Source organism: Thalassophryne amazonica, chromosome 8 (assembly GCF_902500255.1).
Source record: "Thalassophryne amazonica chromosome 8, fThaAma1.1, whole genome shotgun sequence".
Classification (NCBI taxonomy): domain Eukaryota; kingdom Metazoa; phylum Chordata; class Actinopteri; order Batrachoidiformes; family Batrachoididae; genus Thalassophryne; species Thalassophryne amazonica.
Window position 1 is genome coordinate 11,389,279 of NC_047110.1, and position 17,208 is coordinate 11,406,486.

A 17,208-nucleotide genomic window follows, 5' to 3' on the forward strand; every position below is an offset into this window, starting at 1 on the left:
ACTTTTTCGGCACATTACACTGTTACAAGAGATTTTGTAATGAAAGACGTGCGGCGGAATTCGCGCGTCAGGACGGAGCTGCGTAATGGCGCAGAACAAAAAGCACCTCCGTGTTGGAAGTCTCACGGGACATGCCCAGCTCTTCCGCCATTCGGAAGATTCAGACGGCTTTGGGTGGCTTTTCAGTCGAGTGAGTATCCGAGAAACTGTCGAAGACCTGGGCATGTCACATGTCCTGTGAGACCAACACGGAGGTGCTTTCGTTGGGCACCATTAGCGGCTCCGTGGCGAATTCCTCCGCTCCTGTTTTCATGACAAAATCTCTTTTAACAGTGGAATGCGCCGGAAAAGTGCTATGTCCACCTTTTCTGCCATTTCTCTGGTAGTCAGACGACGTCCTGGATCAACACAGCATTCAGTTTGGAAATGATCTGGTCGTTTCATCCTGTCGATCGCCGCTCGGAGCGCGGCGCGCCTTCCGCCATTGTGCGCTGTCTTTAAACTGGCTGTAACACTCCGTAAATCTGTGTGATGCCCATAAAATCGTCCCTGAAAGCCATCTGAATTTTCCGAATGGTGTCCACCTGGCTGTCTCTCACAGTTTCTGGAAAAATTTGATGCAGCGCTGCTCCAGCCGTTCAGCCGTTCGCAATGCAAATCCGACGAGGGGGGGAGGACCAGTGCTCACTCAAAGCCTGCTCACAGGCGAATGACACAACCGACAGGCGTGAAAAAACTCACGCATGTGCACGAAGGTTCAAGCTTGGCTGATGCAATCACACGTGATTCAAATCCATATGGTTTTTGCAAAAAATAAAAAGGTTGGATACTTTTCTAATAGACCTTGTATGTTGAAATCCCACAAATGGATCTATTCATTATTAATATTATTGATTTGATCATGACTGCAGGTGTGTGTGATGGCTCTACAAGAAGGATGCTGATTTGAGTACCTGCTGTGACTGTCACCCTGCTGCCCACCCAGCAGTAAAGGGGGTACTATACTAATACACAGTAAAATCACCAGTGTAAAACTAACATCTTTGAAGCTCAGGAAAAAGAATACGTGACTCACCCATCTCCATTATTACAGGAATATGTATGTTCTTGTGATCACCTTGGTCCGTAACTATGTTTGAATATATGCAAGTTATCTTATGGCCCGGTCACACAGCATACGACGATCCTTGAACGAAGGTAATAAAGTAAAAAATTCACAAATCATTGAGAAAAGGTGGCCAAAAGAGCTTCATCACTGAATAGCCTGTGAATCAAGCGCGCAAAAGGGACAAAACAGGAAAAAAATGAAGCTGAAGCGAACGTTGATCTTAACGCTTTAAACAAAACAGAGCCCCTGCTGGAGCAATGTGTGTTTGCATCTCTGTGTTCCAGGACTTGGCGCTGGGATGGAGCTCAGCTGCAAACAGAAGTGTGTGATCTGACCCATTGTGGATATCTGTGCGCACGTCGGTGGATCCACCTGCTCTGGTTCCTCATACAGAACAAAAGAGGGATCATCTCCTTCATCATCAGAATCCTCATGGTCTAGCTGAGACTCACACACTGCACGCTCCTCTTGCTCCAACTAAAAAAAACTTGCGCTTGCTCAACATTCATAAGATGCCTAATTTTTACAAAACTAAAACACCACCACACTAACCACACACGCTAAATACTCCACCAAAATAATACACACTGCAAACATGCCAAATATTTCTCAAATCTCCCAAACTCTAATCTCTGTCTGTACACCCGAAATGCACACGTACGAGACAGAGGGAGAGAGAGAGATAGATAGTGCTGTCTCTCTCTCTCTCTCTCTCTCTCTCTCTCTCTCTCTCTCTCTCTCTCTCTCTCTCTCTCTCTCTCTTTGCTGTTCACATGTGAATGCCCACTGCTGCTGGACGTTTTTCCACACTTGATGGCTCAGAGTCACACTTCTGTAAACTGCCGCCTGGTTTGCACAAACAGTGGTGCAGTTCACTCTGACAGATCACAGCAGACAACACAAAACATTATTATGTTGTGTTGGCCCTCAGCGCCATAGAAACAAATGAGGCTGATCACGCTCCTGCAAAGCCCTGTCGCTGCAAACAAATACACAGTGATCAAGGATCACTTCCTCAAAACCTTTGAACTGTCAGATGCTGACAGGACCAGCAGGCTCTTCTCTCTGCACAGGCTGAAGGAAACAGCAAGCCCTTCAGAATTCATGGACAGAATACTGCACACCGGCCGGACTTTTTGTGCTGTAACTCTCTTCTCAGGTGCATGCAGTGCTGGAACAACACCACGATCATGGACTGCCATGCGCTGGCAATTCTTCCTGGCCGGCCAGCACGACTGCATGACCGCAGCAGCACTCGCCACATCACACGCAGTGGCAGAAGCCCCACACCACACACCGGCAGCACCGCGGAGGAGCTCCATCTCTCCTCCACAGCAGCGCTCACAAACCGGCTTCTGGACTGTGTGAAAACATTCAGCTGGTCAAACAAAGTCAAGCTAAATGCTAACGATAAAAAAAATCAAGAACTACAGCAAAAGAGAATACGGATGAATTGAGATTTTCGGTGGCATTCGTTGAAATTTTTCCAACAGTTTAAAAATCCTGACGAAGCGCCAGCTGCAGGAATGAAGCTGCATGAACGTTAAAAGATGCCAACGAAAGTCAATGAAAGTCCAGATTTCTTGTTTCGTTTGGGCTTCATTGCTCTTTGTTAAGTGCCATGTGACCGGGGCTTTAAGAAGATACTGTTTTTCTGCAGTAAAAGTCACACTTTTTAAACTACTTTGTGAAGCCCTGCAATTTATTCCGAAGTGATTTATGTATGAAAAAAATACACTGTATACTGAATTACAGAAGAAGAAGCTCTGAATGAGAAAAATGTTCTATTTCTTAAATTTGAGAAATAATGCTCGCCACCTGAAAGACCACATTCTGAACAAAAAGAGGGAATATTACTTTTATACTTTGCAGCAGTACACTTTTTTGGACTGTCAGACAACAAGAACAGCAACTTCAAGTCAGCTAAGCTAAGTCTATTATCTTTTTCATTTGTTTTTTCAAAAGTTTAATTATATTGCATGTTTAGCTCATGTATGTATCATGATCTGTTCAGTGGCCAAAAGAAGCAGTTTCTTTACACTTTGTGCCTCATGCAATAACAGTTATTAGCTCATTAGCATCTGATTGCTGACATGATTCGAAAGAAACAATATGCCAATTCAATTACTTTAGCTTCTTGTATGAAGCAATAGCACCACATTTCCAATATATGTGACATATTTGTTTTTTTCCCATTGTTTTTGACATATTTGCATTTTTTGACACATGACTTATTAGCAGAGCAGATATGTGGATGAATCGTGACTTTGATTCTGTAAGTTGGAGAGGACATGGCATCTCACTAATTTAGAAGATCTTCACTTAGCCTGGAAAAAGAGTCTGTTGCTCTATAAAAAAGCCCTCCGTAAAGCTAGGACATCTTACTACTCATCACTAATTGAAGAAAATAAGAACAACCCCAGGTTTCTTTTCAGCACTGTAACCAGGCTGACAAAGGGTCAGAGCTCTATTGAGAAGAGTATTCCTTTAACTTTAACTAGTAATGACTTCATGACTTTCTTTGCTAATAAAATTTTAACTATTAGAGAAAAAATTACTCATAACCATCCCAAAGACATATCGTTATCTTTGGCTGCTTTCAGTAATGCTGGTATTTGGTTAGACTCTTTCATTAGTCACTTCCTCCAAACCATCAACATGTCTATTAGACCCCATTCCTACCAGGCTGCACAAGGAAGCCCTACCATTAATTAATGCTTCGATCTTAAATATGATCAATCTATCTTTATTAGTTGGCTATGTACCACAGGCTTTTAAGGTGGCAGTAATTAAACCATTACTTAAAAAGCCATCACTTGACCCAGCTATCTTAGCTAATTATAGGCCAATCTCCAACCTTCCTTTTCTCTCAAAAATTCTTGAAAGGGTAGTTGTAAAACAGCTAACTGATCATCTGCAGAGGAATGGTCTATTTGAAGAGTTTCAGTCAGGTTTCAGAATTCATCATAGTACAGAACAGCATTAGTGAAGGTTACAAATGATCTTCTTATGGCCTCAGACAGTGGACTCATCTCTGTGCTTGTCCTGTTAGACCTCAGTGCTGCTTTTGATACTGTTGACCATAAAATTTTATTACAGAGATTAGAGCATGCCATAGGTATTAAAGGCACTGCACTGCGGTTGTTTGAATCATATTTATCTAATAGATTACAATTTGTTCATGTAAATGGGGAGTCTTCTTCACAGACTAAGGTTAATTATGGAGTTCCACAAGGTTCTGTGCTAGGACCAATTTTATTCACTTTATACATGCTTCCCTTAGGCAGTATTATTAGAAAGCATTGCTTATATTTTCATTGTTATGCAGATGATACCCAGCTTTATCTATCCATGAAGCCGGAGGACACACACCAATTAGTTAAACTGCAGGAATGTCTTACAGACATAAAGACATGGATGACCTCTAATTTCCTGCTTTTAAACTCAGATAAAACTGAAGTTATTGTACTTGGCCCCACAAATCTTAGAAACATGGTGACTAACCAGATCCTTACTCTGGATGGCATTACCCTGACCTCTAGTAATACTGTGAGAAATCTTGGAGTCATTTTTGATCAGGATATGTCATTCAATGTGCATATTAAGCAAATATGTAGGACTGCTTTTTTACATTTGCGCAATATCTCTAAAATTAGAAAGGTCTTGTCTCAGAGTGATGCTGGAAAACTAATTCATGCATTTATTACCTCTAGGCTGGACTATTGTAATTCATTATTATCAGGTTGTCATAATAGTTCCCTGAAAAGCCTTCAGTTAATTCAAAATGCTGCAGATAGAGTACTGACGGGGACTAGAAGGAGAGAGCACATTTCACCCATATTGGCCTCTCTTCATTGGCTTCCTGTTAATTCTAGAATAGAATTTAAATTCTTCTTCTTACTTATAAGGTTTTGAATAATCAGGTCCCTCTTATCTTAGGGACCTCTTAGTACCATATCACCCCAATAGAGCGCTTCGCTCTCAGACTGCAGGCTTACTTGTAGTTCCTAGGGTTTTTAAGAGTAGAATGGGAGGCAGAGCCTTCAGCTTTCAGGCTCCTCTCCTGTGGAACCAGCTCCCAATTCAGATCAGGGAGACAGACACCCTCTCTACTTTTAAGATTAGGCTTAAAACTTTCCTTTTTGCTAAAGCTTATAGTTAGGGCTGGATCAGGTGACCCTGAACCATCCCTTAGTTATGCTGCTTTAGACTTAGACTGCTGGGGTGTTCCCATGATGCACTGAGTGTTTCTTTCTCTTTTTGCTCTGTATGCACCACTCTGCATTTAATCATTAGTGATTGATCTCTGCTCCCCTCCACAGCATGTCTTTTTCCTGATTCTCTCCCCTCAGGCCCAACCAGTCCCAGCAGAAGACTGCCCCTCCCTGAGCCTGGTTCTGTTGGAGGTTTCTCTTCCTGTTAAAAGGGAGTTTTTCCTTCCCACTGTCGCCAGTGCTTGCTCACAGGGGGTCGTTTTGACCGTAGGGGGTTTTCTGTAATTATTGTATGGCTTTTGCCTTACAATATAAAGCGCCTTGGGGCAACTGTTGTTGTGATTTGGCGCTATATAAATAAAACTGATTTGATTTGATTTTGATTTGCAATAAAAACATGACATTTGGCACAGTGTTCGAGCATACCCTAAAGATAATTTTTGGCTATAGGAGCATTGCAGAGGCCCCATTTTCCAAGATGGCTGCCGATGAATTGTTTTATTAGTAGCTCAGGCTCTAGACCACCAAGGGTCTTGATCCTGGTACCTAGTCCTGCATTTTTAAGGATGAGGAATGCAGTGGTACTATTTATATCCCCAAATGATGAGTCAGGGATATTATGTTTTTTGTGGACCGCCACAGGGTCTGCCACTGCGGTTTTCATTTTAGCGTGTTAACTCCAAGACTCTTCATCAGATTCTTTAAAATTATCTGGAAACATTCATGGACCCCTGAGGATGAACTTGAACTTGATTTTATGGACCATAGTTCCTTCCCTCTAGTGCCATCATTAGGTCAAACATTTAAATTAGGATTACTGTATCTTTAAACACTTTCATCTTAATCAATGAAATCTAGTGGGTTTTTTGTTTGTTTTTAATGACAACAAAAAAGAGGTCACACAGTTACAATAAATGCTGAAATGCAATGCTAGCTCTGAAAACACAACTGCAGTGGCATAGTGACAACTTAAAAAGAGGTCACAGTTATACAGTAGTTAAATGCAACGTTAGTTCTGAAAAGACAAGCCACCACAGTGGCACAGCGCAGTGCACTTATCATTTGCACTTTTCACTGCATCCCTTCTTGCATCTACAGCAGAGGAGTTCACGACAGGCCCTGGTAGCTTCTGGTGATACAAGAAGTTCAGCTCTGGTTTTGTAATCTGCTCCATCTCTGCCATGTGTTGAATTAGCTGGACATTTCAGTATCTCATCTCTATCTTCCTGACACAGAACACATTTATTCCAGTCTGTGGTCAGGCACTGTGTATCTGACATTCCAGGCTCAGTAGGGTCCACTAACTTGAATAGTTTGGCCATTGTCTCACAACTGGGGTTGCCACCCATCCCTTAAAATACAGAATTGTCTTTTATTTGACAATTAATTGTTATGTTCCATATTGAATCAGTGCGGAACGTAAATTGTTCCATATTGTCATAAACGTCCCACACATACTCACCAAAACTGAATAATGAACAAACTAAAACACAGGAAATATTAAGGGCTGCCAATGTCATCTCTGTACCTCATGTTGGGTCCTGTAGCGAGGAAATTCCACTACATCCAAAGAAGCAAAAATATTTGCAAATGTTCAGATGTGAGTGGGAAGAGTTCAAAATGACATATACCACTCCTTGGCTGGTGGTAGTGGCCCTGAGGAGCCGTGGTGGATGTCCTTTATTTTTCATTTCTGAAAGTTGGCAACCCTACTCACAATTTACTATTCTACTTAAAGAACAGTATGTACTAGCTCTAGCACCACCAATCAATGCATCAGCTGAAACCACCAGGAAGGTACTTCAGCTGCCAGCACAGTCACATGGAAGAGTACAGTTAGCTGTATCAGGGCCAGTCAAGGTCAGCTGAAAGCATACAAATGTACATACAGATTAGTCACAAAAATTGAGATCACAGCCAGTGTTTTGGGTATGTGACCATTAACCTGGAAGTGCTATAGGCTCTCCCACGTATGCGCACTCGTAACTGTGAGATGGCTTATACACAGCATAACTTCACACGGATAAATTGTGTATGGTTTTGTTTTGCAGATGCAATCACCGAAGCAGTATTTGTTCCGGTTCCCGGTGGAGAAGAAAAGTGGTGGGAGACGTCGTGTTGGTAAGTGTTACACAGCTAACCAGAGTAGTTCCGTTCTCTCACCTGCAAAACTGCCTTGACACGTTTGTGCTCCGGATCATAAACAAACTGCAACACATGTCCACTTGCACTTCTTTGCATGTTCACTTTGTGTGCGTGTAATTTATTTGCCAAAAAAATCCATTGTAAATGTCGTGGTTTGTACTCCAGAAGTAGAGAAATGATGTCATATGCATCATATTTTACCCCTTATGGTGCGTTCCAGGCAACTGGTAACTGGTAAATTTATGACTTGCAACTAGTAAAAACGGCTTGGAACGCCGTTTATATTGGTAATTACAACTAGTAAACTCGAAGCAGTCTGGACCATAGACATCCCATAATAGAGAGGTAATTTGGTCACATGACCTGAAGCGCTGAGCCGCCCATCTTGAAAGGTTGAAGCCCTGCAGCTGTCAGTGGAAAATGCATGCTCTGAGCTTGTAACCACTGTCAGTTCTCTGGCCGACTTCTCTGCTGTTATTTACATTTAAGACGTGAAAACTTGTGCTTAGGTCACTTCAGATACGTAGATTCAATTTCTGAAGTCAGATTTATCATAACTGTTGATGCTTTCTCGTAAAGTTCGGCTCCTGTCAATACAAAACTCATGTCAGCAGTCCTTTTATTTTATTTTTTTTGTCTGTGCTTTCACAGTGAAGGATAAGAATGAAATCATCAGCGGAAGAAGCAAAACAGGGCCAAAGCCAGAGCCAACGCAAAGACTTGCTCCTCCCATGCTGGATTGCAGTTTCCAGTCGGCCGTGTCCACCATCTGCTTTATAAGTGGCTTGCACAAGACTCTTATGTAACTGAAATGGATGCAACCTAGCTGTTGTATCTGGGCCATACAGGTTTAGAATTAAGTGTATGAAAGGTGAAGACAATGTGCCTCATATACTTGTGTTTTGAATTCCTGGGACTGAATTGCAAAATGTTTCTAAATGTATTATTTCTCTTTATAGGATAAAGCTGCTTCGCGCTCGGTCATTTCACAGCGTGCAAATGGAGGTGCTGCAGATGGGCTCGGTTAGCAAAGTTAAACCTTAAACTGTGTAGTGCACATGCAGAACTCTGGAGGAGTGGAGATGGGAATTGATGATGTTGGATGTGTATAAACAACGTTGGTTGATGGAGCTTTGGAAAGAGTGGATGTACACATCCTAGATATTAAAAATTAATTGGGTACAAGTGTCTTGCTTGCTTTATTTAAGCACAGTTCCAGAAATATTTGAGGGCACTTCCAGAGGCAAGAGATTTGAAATACTTAAAAAAATGGATGGAGCTATTTTTTTCTTTAATTGGGGTACACTGCAAACAAATGGTTACAGTACACTTAGGTGTAGAAAAAATAATTCTGGTGGTAATAATGGATGTGGAGTAAATAACATTTAGTGTTGTGTGACATCTCCTGCCCCACACAAATATTTCTGGAACTACCAATTATTTATTTTCTTAACATCAGTCCCCAATATTATGTACCATCTTTCACGTAGTGGCCTTGGACTTTATCAACTGGTAACCTCTTTGAGCACATGACTAGGATACTGACATTGGATTGTTTATACCACACACGGAAGCAAAAACTATTTGTAACACGATATAGGAGTCCCACCGTGTGCTCTTGACGTTCAAGAGCATCCACACAGGAATGTCCATAACCTTGCAAGAACATACGTATCACGTTCTCCTAGGGTTATCCTAATATTTCTTGTAATTTTCCCATAATGTATTTACTAAAGTTGGGAGGACGTCAACAAAACCATCCATGGGAACGTTCTAAAAACGTTTTTCATAACGTTCTGGGAACATTCTTTTGTTACCTGGGTATCATGTTCTCCTAGGGTTATCCTAATGTTTTTTGTAATGTTCCCATAACATATTTAGTAGCGTTGGGAGGATGTCAAGAAAACATGTACAATATCACCGATATTACATATTTTAATGGTTTTACACTTATTTAATTACCTGAATGCTAACCGTATGTTGTTACATAGGTGGCAGCATGTTTAAAATAGTGCTACTGTATTCCTCATCCTTGAATATGTAGGATTAGCCACCAAAATCAAGAGTCTTGATAGTCTAGAGTCATGAACAATTGATAAAACAACAACCCGTGGTAGCCATCTTGGAAAATGGCCACCTCTGTGATGCCCCTATAGCCAAAAATGATCTGTTTGGTATGCTCTAAATGTGCGCCAAATGTCATGCTTTTATCGTCAAAGTCACGATTCCCTCAAATATCGAGCATATCTGCTCCAGTAATACTCCAGTACATGGCATGGCTGTACATTAGGCCCATGGATGGGAAAAAAACATTAAGGTTAAATTTTTGTTTGTATGCTAACGTAAGAGAAAAATTGATAGAAATGGCTTCAGATAGTTTATTGGTAGTGAACTTGATTGTTTAAAAGACCACATAATATTTGCTTGACATGCCTGACACTATAGTAAAATTTGTTATATTTTCCTGCATGTTTCTAAAAAAAAAATCACAATTCCAGTCTAATTGTTTTAGTGTAAGAAATAGACTGTGAAAGTAAGACCAGACTAAAACATTTTTTTAAGTCAGAAGTCTTACCTTAAAGCTGAAAGCCTCCTTCTTGGCCACCTTGTTTCCACTGGTGACCTTCACTATGCTTCCTGATGGCGTGAAGTTCCCAGTAGACACAGGGGAACACTGCAGCTCAGTCCAACTAAAGAAAGCAACACAAATCAGGAATTGTACCCCACCAGAGCCAGTATTTAGCCAAAAGTAATTCAATCATCATCTACACTGCAGGAATGCACACAGAGGCCATCTTCATCTGGACTGGCTAAGTGTTGTTTTGTTAGTTGTTTTTTTTTTACAATAAGGTTTTTTTGCAGTGAGAGTTGTTTTGAATTGGACATGTTTCCAGCAGAGTGGGAAGTCACAACGCACCAAGTTTTCCCAGCAATTGTTCAGTTAGGGGAGTCATGTGCTGAGCGTAGCAGCCTGCAGGAGCACAATGACGACTCTGAAAACACACGGCCGCCTTCATCTCATAAACACACAGCACTTCAGAGCTGCTGCACGCTTCGGTTGTGTGCAGGACACCTGCAGGTTCACTTCAGTAAAATTTAAGGCTTATGACAGTGAGAATAAAATTTATGAGAATTTCCAAGCAACAACAACAAAACCAAAGCAAATACAAACCCCACAGCGACACCAATACCTTAAGCGTGAATAGTTTGTGATCGTTCTGGTGAAATGTCTTTTATTCATTTTAAAAGAGCAGCATAGTGGTGCCTCTCCTCTTTAAAAAGTCTTTGTGATCACGTGCTGACCTTTTGTTTCAGGATGAACTGAGCTTCTTTTGAGTGATCTCCCATGTTCTAGACCCTGACTGAGTAAGCTACCAAGCTTATCATCTGCCACTGTCAAGACGGGCAAATCTGTGGAGTGCGTGTGAGCGCTTTGACTCTGGCTGCTGGAACAGCTGCAACAAAACCAGGTTTTACTGACTGTCACTGCTGTTGTCTGTGTTGGGGTCATCTGTCCGTGCCAAGACAGTAGTGGTTTTCAAACCGGTCTTCAAGGACCACCTACAATACACATTTTCCATCTCTCTGCTTTGCCAGAAGCTGATTAGGTCATTCAGGTGTGCAATCACTCAAAGACTAACAGGCACCTGAGCTGATATAAGAACCACTTCTTTACAGCAACCTGCAATCCCAACTCTTTCCTGCAGGAACTGAAGTTTGACAAACAAGTGACTTCTTTCTTTCACTTTTCTTGGAATATTGAGTCATCACTGTGTGCGTAGAGTATGTCTGGTCATATAGCATGTGCTGGTGCCATGTGTTTCTGCAGCCACCATACTACAGAGCCTTGGGTCCTGGATAGCAAGTACCCCAGCAGACAATCAGTCTGTCCCAGTCTGTTGAAATTAGCCATCAATCTGCCACAGGCAGGTGAAACGTCAGCATTCTCTTGGCCTTCTCTAACCCCTTCAACACTGACGGACCTGTCTGCTGGCTCATACCCAGAGAAATGTGCCACGTGGAAAAGAAATATCATAGATGATATTCCTTCAAATATCATAGCTGATATTCCTTCAAAATGCCCTCATACTCCTCCTCTCAGTCTCCTGACATAACCATCAGTGTTACAAAAAGTCTCCAGCAGTATCCAAGGATCCCTGAAATCAAGGTCAGTCAGTCTTTCTTCACCATAATAGGCACTGGTTTCTACAACCCAACTAGGCATGTGGTGATTAATCGATATAATACGAATCGGTATCTAGATACAAACATGCACGATGCGAGTGCATTGATTCATTCAGTGTGCATCGATTCAATTGACGGGTGAAATCGTGTTGCATCACTCGCTGCCTGCTTGCAATGATTTTTCCGAGACACACTGAATGCACCCCGGACGGAAGACAGAAAGCACATTTCTACCACAACAAACATGATGACATCAATACACTTTTTGCTTAACAATTCCCTTATCGGTCCTTCAGTTCAGGACACCTGAGCAGCTGTTGTTTTTGAGGGTGTTTATCAAGAAAATGATTATTTCTCTATGTTGATTGCAGACTGCAGCGGGTCTGCTTGAAGCTTGAAGCAACGAAGCAGCGCTCACTGGTTCTTTGCTTCACTGGTTTTCAGAAGCAACAAGTCCGCAATTTCTTCATTAACCCCTCTCAAAACCATTTAAAGATGTCAATCGTGAGTCACCTTTGTGTGGATTAAAGTCACTAACTCTTGTCTTGTTGTGGGCAAAAACGAGAATCGTCCTCCGTTCCACACTGTGAGTATTATGCGATGGTTCTTTGGTGTGAGCACCAGCCGGTGCATAAACTGAATTTGTCTATCAGGTAATGGAAATAATAATAATAATAATAATAATAATAATAATAATAATAATAATAATAATAATAATAATAATAATAATAATAATAATAATATCCTCTGTTTTGTGGGAATAAGTGCTCCAAAGAGCTGTGCAGATTTTGGTCAGAATTAATAACTTCAGAGCGAATCGCCGTTTTGCAATCAAATGACACCTCTTTCCAAACGTTATAATACAAACAATAGAACTACAATTGACCAAAACCATTTTTTCCTCCCAAAATGAGACATCCTGCATTTTTTATTATTTACATCCTGACGTGCAGAGCAGTCGGCTGGAGGAGTTTAAGTATCTTGGGGTCTTGTTCACGAGTGAGGGACGGATGGAGCGTGAGATCGATAGACGGATCAGTGCAGCATCTGCAGTGATGCGGTCGCTGTATCGGACCGTCGTGGTGAAGAGAGAGCTGAGTAGGGGGGCAAAGCTCTTGATTTACCGATCGATCTACGTTCCGATCCTCACCTATGGTCATGCGATTTGGCTCATGACCGAAAGAACGATATCGCGAGTACAAGCGGCCGAGATGAGTTTCCTCTGCAGGGTGGCTGAGCGCTCCCTTAGAGATAGGGTGAGGAGCTCGGTCACTCGGGAGGAGCTCGGAGTCGAGCCGCTGCTCCTCCACATCGAAAGGAGTCAGTTGAGGTGGCTCGGGCATCTTTTCCGGATGCCCCCTGGACACCTCGCTGGAGAGGTGTTCCGGGCACGTCCCAGTGGGAGGAGGCCCCGGGGAAGACCCAGGACACGCTGGAGGGACTACATCTCTCAGCTGGCTTGGGAACACCTTGGGGTTTCCCCGGAGGAGCTGGAGGAGGTGTGTGTGGATTGGGAGCTCTGGGCGGCTTTGCTTGAGCTGCTGCCCCCGCGACCCGACTCCGGATAAAGCAGAAGAAAATGGATGGATGGATGGATTTTTTTCTGTTTAGGTGCTAATGATGGCTTTCGTTTAGCTTTTCTGTATGTAAATCCCATTTCCTTTAGGCGGTTTCTTACAGTTCGGTCACAGACGTTGACTCCAGTTTCCTCCCATTCGTTCCTCATTTGTTTTGTTGTGCATTTTTGATTTTTGAGACATATTGCTTTAAGTTTTCTGTCTTGATGCTTTGATGTCTTCCTTGGTCTACCAGTATGTTTGCCTTTTGCCTTTAACAACTTTCCCATGTTGTTTGTATTTGGTCCAGAGTTTAGACACAGCTGACTGTGAACAACCAACATCTTTTGCAACATTGCATGATGATTTACCCTCTTTTAAGAGTTTGATAATCCTCTCCTTTGTTTCAATTGACATCTCTCGTGTTGGAGCCATGATTCATGTCGGTCCACTTGGTGCAACAGCTCTCCAAGGTGTGATCACTCCTTTTTAGATGCAGACTAACGAGCAGATCTGATTTGATGCAGGTGTTAGTTTTGGGGATGAACATTTACAGGGTGATTCCATAATTTATTCTTCAGAATTGAGTGAGTCCATATTTTTTTCCCTCTGCTTGGTCTAAGAAAGTAACCGTTATTGACTGCCACAATCTTTTTTTCTTGATTTCTTATAGTGTTTCTTTAAGCCAGAAAGTTGCCATTTGAAATGACTTTAGTTTTGTGTCATGTCTGTGATCTGCTTTTTTTCTACAAAATTAAACAACTGAATGAACATCCTCCGAGGCCAGTGATTCCATAATTTTTGCCAGGGGTTGTAGTTTAGATCTTAAATTGAAATGAGTCCATTGCATGCATTTTAAGGTGAAACACATGTACACACACACACACACACACACACACACACACACACACACACACACACACACACACACACACACACACACACACACACACACACACACACACACACACACACACACACCTGTTGACGTGGTCTTGTTTGGACAGTTTGCATGTAGCTCCTCCCACTTCCACTGAAATCTGTGAAACCTTGAAGCTGTCCACCTTGTCAAAGCCAAAGTTACGCCCACAAATGGTCACCACTGTCGAGCCTCGTATCGGTCCAGATTTGGGGGACACCTGACATCGTGACAGGAATTAAAGGATGACACACAGCATGTGTCTAAAATGGTTGGACAGCAGTGTTCAACACCAAATCAGGAAAAGTTGTCACAATATGGAAACTTCAATTTAAATGTAAATAAGTGAATATACATCTGTTCCTGCATTTCAGGCCTGCAACATATTCCAGCAAAAGTTGGGTTACTTAGGGAATAACTCTGTTGTGTCTGATGATTTGCGGACGTTCATGCTGGTTATACGGTCGCAATTTGGATCCCACTGATCCCAATTCATTCAGGTCAGTGGTCCTCCCAAGCAGATGCTTGGAAAATGTCAGGAAAGTTCATTACTTTCTGGTAACTTCCAGCCGCCTTGGCTGCTCTCCCGCTTCAAGCACGGTGCTCGGTTCAGTGAGCTCAAGACCATACAGAGAAGAGACGATGGGTACTTTGTCCTCAACTCCATTAATGTTTAAGAGATTCTTTCTGTGATTGGAGTGCGCTGATCGTGCTGTCTTTAGCTGAGCATGAGGCTGTAACAGTCTGCATGAGTGCATAGCTGCAGTCTCTCTGCTAGGCCATGTGCGTTTTTTAACAGGTTATGTGAGGGTGGAGCTGCATTTATTCCACTCAGACACTGATTTTACTGCAACTTCAACAAAATTAATGACTTCTTTAATTTTACTTCTTCCTCTCCTTCTTTAAAGAGATCTTGATCTCAATGGGACTAACCAGGCTAAACAAAGGTAAAAAAAAAAAAAAAAAGTCACCATGATACAAAATCACACGTATGAAAGCTTAATCCACAGTTCTGTTATGTGCCATGAGTCACAGGGGGTGGTCCGTATGGACCATGGATCAACTATGATCCGTTACACTACATCGTTCGTACTGTCTGCAATGAACTAGAAGTCAAAGTTAATGTATGAATAACTGCTATTTATTTATTTTTTTAAATTTGCATTTATCATACCATCCCAGCATTTCCTGGTTATGGTTGTAAGTATGTAGATGCACGTGAGGCTCTTTATACAATGTTTTACATTTTTAATGTAGCAGAGCAGCGGCCAGTCTGTGCGCTGTGGTTACCTTCGTGATGACTGGAGTACAATAGTCCTGTATCCAGACAGATGACGTGAGACACTGATTGGCTCTGGTGCAGCGTCCGTCACACCAACCACACTCCGTCACCCTCGACGACAGCAAACATAAAGTGCAGGTGGTCAGCTGATCACAGCCAGGGCCAATCAGAGGCACTTTGGTGATCTAAGAGGGCAAAAAGCATAACCCAGTTTATATTTACACACTTCCTGAAATGTAAGAAAGTCAGTGGAGTGTGGAGACAAAAAACATTTCAGAAAAGTAACAAACTGACACTAAAAAATTACTTTAATACATTTTGCTTGTTTAAAGAATGATGACTAATACAGAACTGGGCAACAAAAAGAAATATAACCAACTGTTTGGTGACACTACATCCCCTGGCAAAAATTATGGAATCACCGGCCTCGGAGGATGTTCATTCAGTTGTTTAATTTTGTAGAAAAAAAGCAGATCACAGACATGACACAAAACTAAAGTCATTTCAAATGGCAACTTTCTGGCTTTAAGAAACACTATAAGAAATCAAGAAAAAAAGATTGTGGCAGTCAGTAACGGTTACTTTTTTAGACCAAGCAGAGGAAAAAAATATGGAATCACTCAATTCTGAGGAAAAAAATTATGGAATCACCCTGTAAATTTTCATCCCCCAAATTAACACCTGCATCAAATCAGATCTGCTCATTGACATTGACCCTATGCCATGACATTGACCCTATGCCATGACATTGACCCTATGTGTCTTTTTGCAAGGAATGTTTTTGCAGTTTTTGCTCTATGGCAAGATGCACTATCATCTTGAAAAATGATTTCATCATCCACAAACATCCTTTCAATTGTCCAAAATATCAACATAAACTTGTGCATTTATTGATGATGTAATGACAGCCATCTCCCCAGTGCCTTTACCTGACATGCAGCCCCATATCATCAATGACTGTGGAAATTTACATGTTCTCTTCAGTCATCTTTATAAATCTCATTGGAACGGCACCAAACAAAAGTTCCAGCATCATCACCTTGCCCAATGCAGGTTCGAGATTCATCACTGAATATGACTTTCATCCAGTCATCCACAGTCCACAATTGCTTTTCCTTAGCCCATTGTAACCTTGTTTTTTTCTGTTTAGGTGTTAATGATGCCTTTCGTTTAGCTTTTCTGTATGTAAATCCCATTTCCTTTAGGCGGTTTCTTACAGTTCGGTCACAGACGTTGACTCCAGTTTCCTCCCATTCGTTCCTCATTTGTTTTGTTGTACATTTTTCGATTTTTGAGGCATATTGCTTTAAGTTTTCTGTCTTGACGCTTTGATGTCTTCCTTGGTCTACCAGTATGTTTGCCTTTAACAACCTTCCCATGTTGTTTGTATTTGGTCCAGAGTTTAGACACAGCTGACTGTGAACAACCAACATCTTTTGCAACATTGCGTGATGATTTACTCTCTTTTAAGAGTTTGATAATCCTCTCCTTTGTTTCAATTGACATCTCTCGTGTTGGAGCCATGATTCATGTCAGTCCACTTGGTGCAACAGCTCTCCAAGGTGTGTTCACTCCTTTTTAGATGCAGACTAACGAGCAGATCTGATTTGATGCAGGTGTTAGTTTTGGGGATGAAAATTTACAGGGTGATTCCATAATTTTTTCCTCAGAATTGAGTGATTCCATATTTTTTTCCTCTGCTTGGTCTAAAAAAGTAACCGTTACTGACTGCCACAATCTTTTTTTCTTGATTTCTTATAGTGTTTCTTAAAGCCAGGAAGTTGCCATTTGAAATGACT

General features: G+C 41.7%; 1 protein-coding gene across 1 annotated transcript in view; it reads right to left on the reverse strand.

The window, feature by feature from the left end:
• met (MET proto-oncogene, receptor tyrosine kinase) overlaps nt 1–17,208 on the reverse strand; it is a 258,333-nt gene that overhangs the window by 146,898 nt on the left and 94,227 nt on the right. Inside the window, exons 6-8 of the mRNA XM_034175737.1 lie at nt 15,418–15,594; nt 14,190–14,347; nt 10,043–10,157 (exon numbers count right to left, since the gene is read on the reverse strand). Of these exons, the coding sequence (XP_034031628.1) occupies nt 10,043–10,157; nt 14,190–14,347; nt 15,418–15,594 (450 nt within the window). The remainder of the gene's footprint in view (nt 1–10,042; nt 10,158–14,189; nt 14,348–15,417; nt 15,595–17,208) is intronic.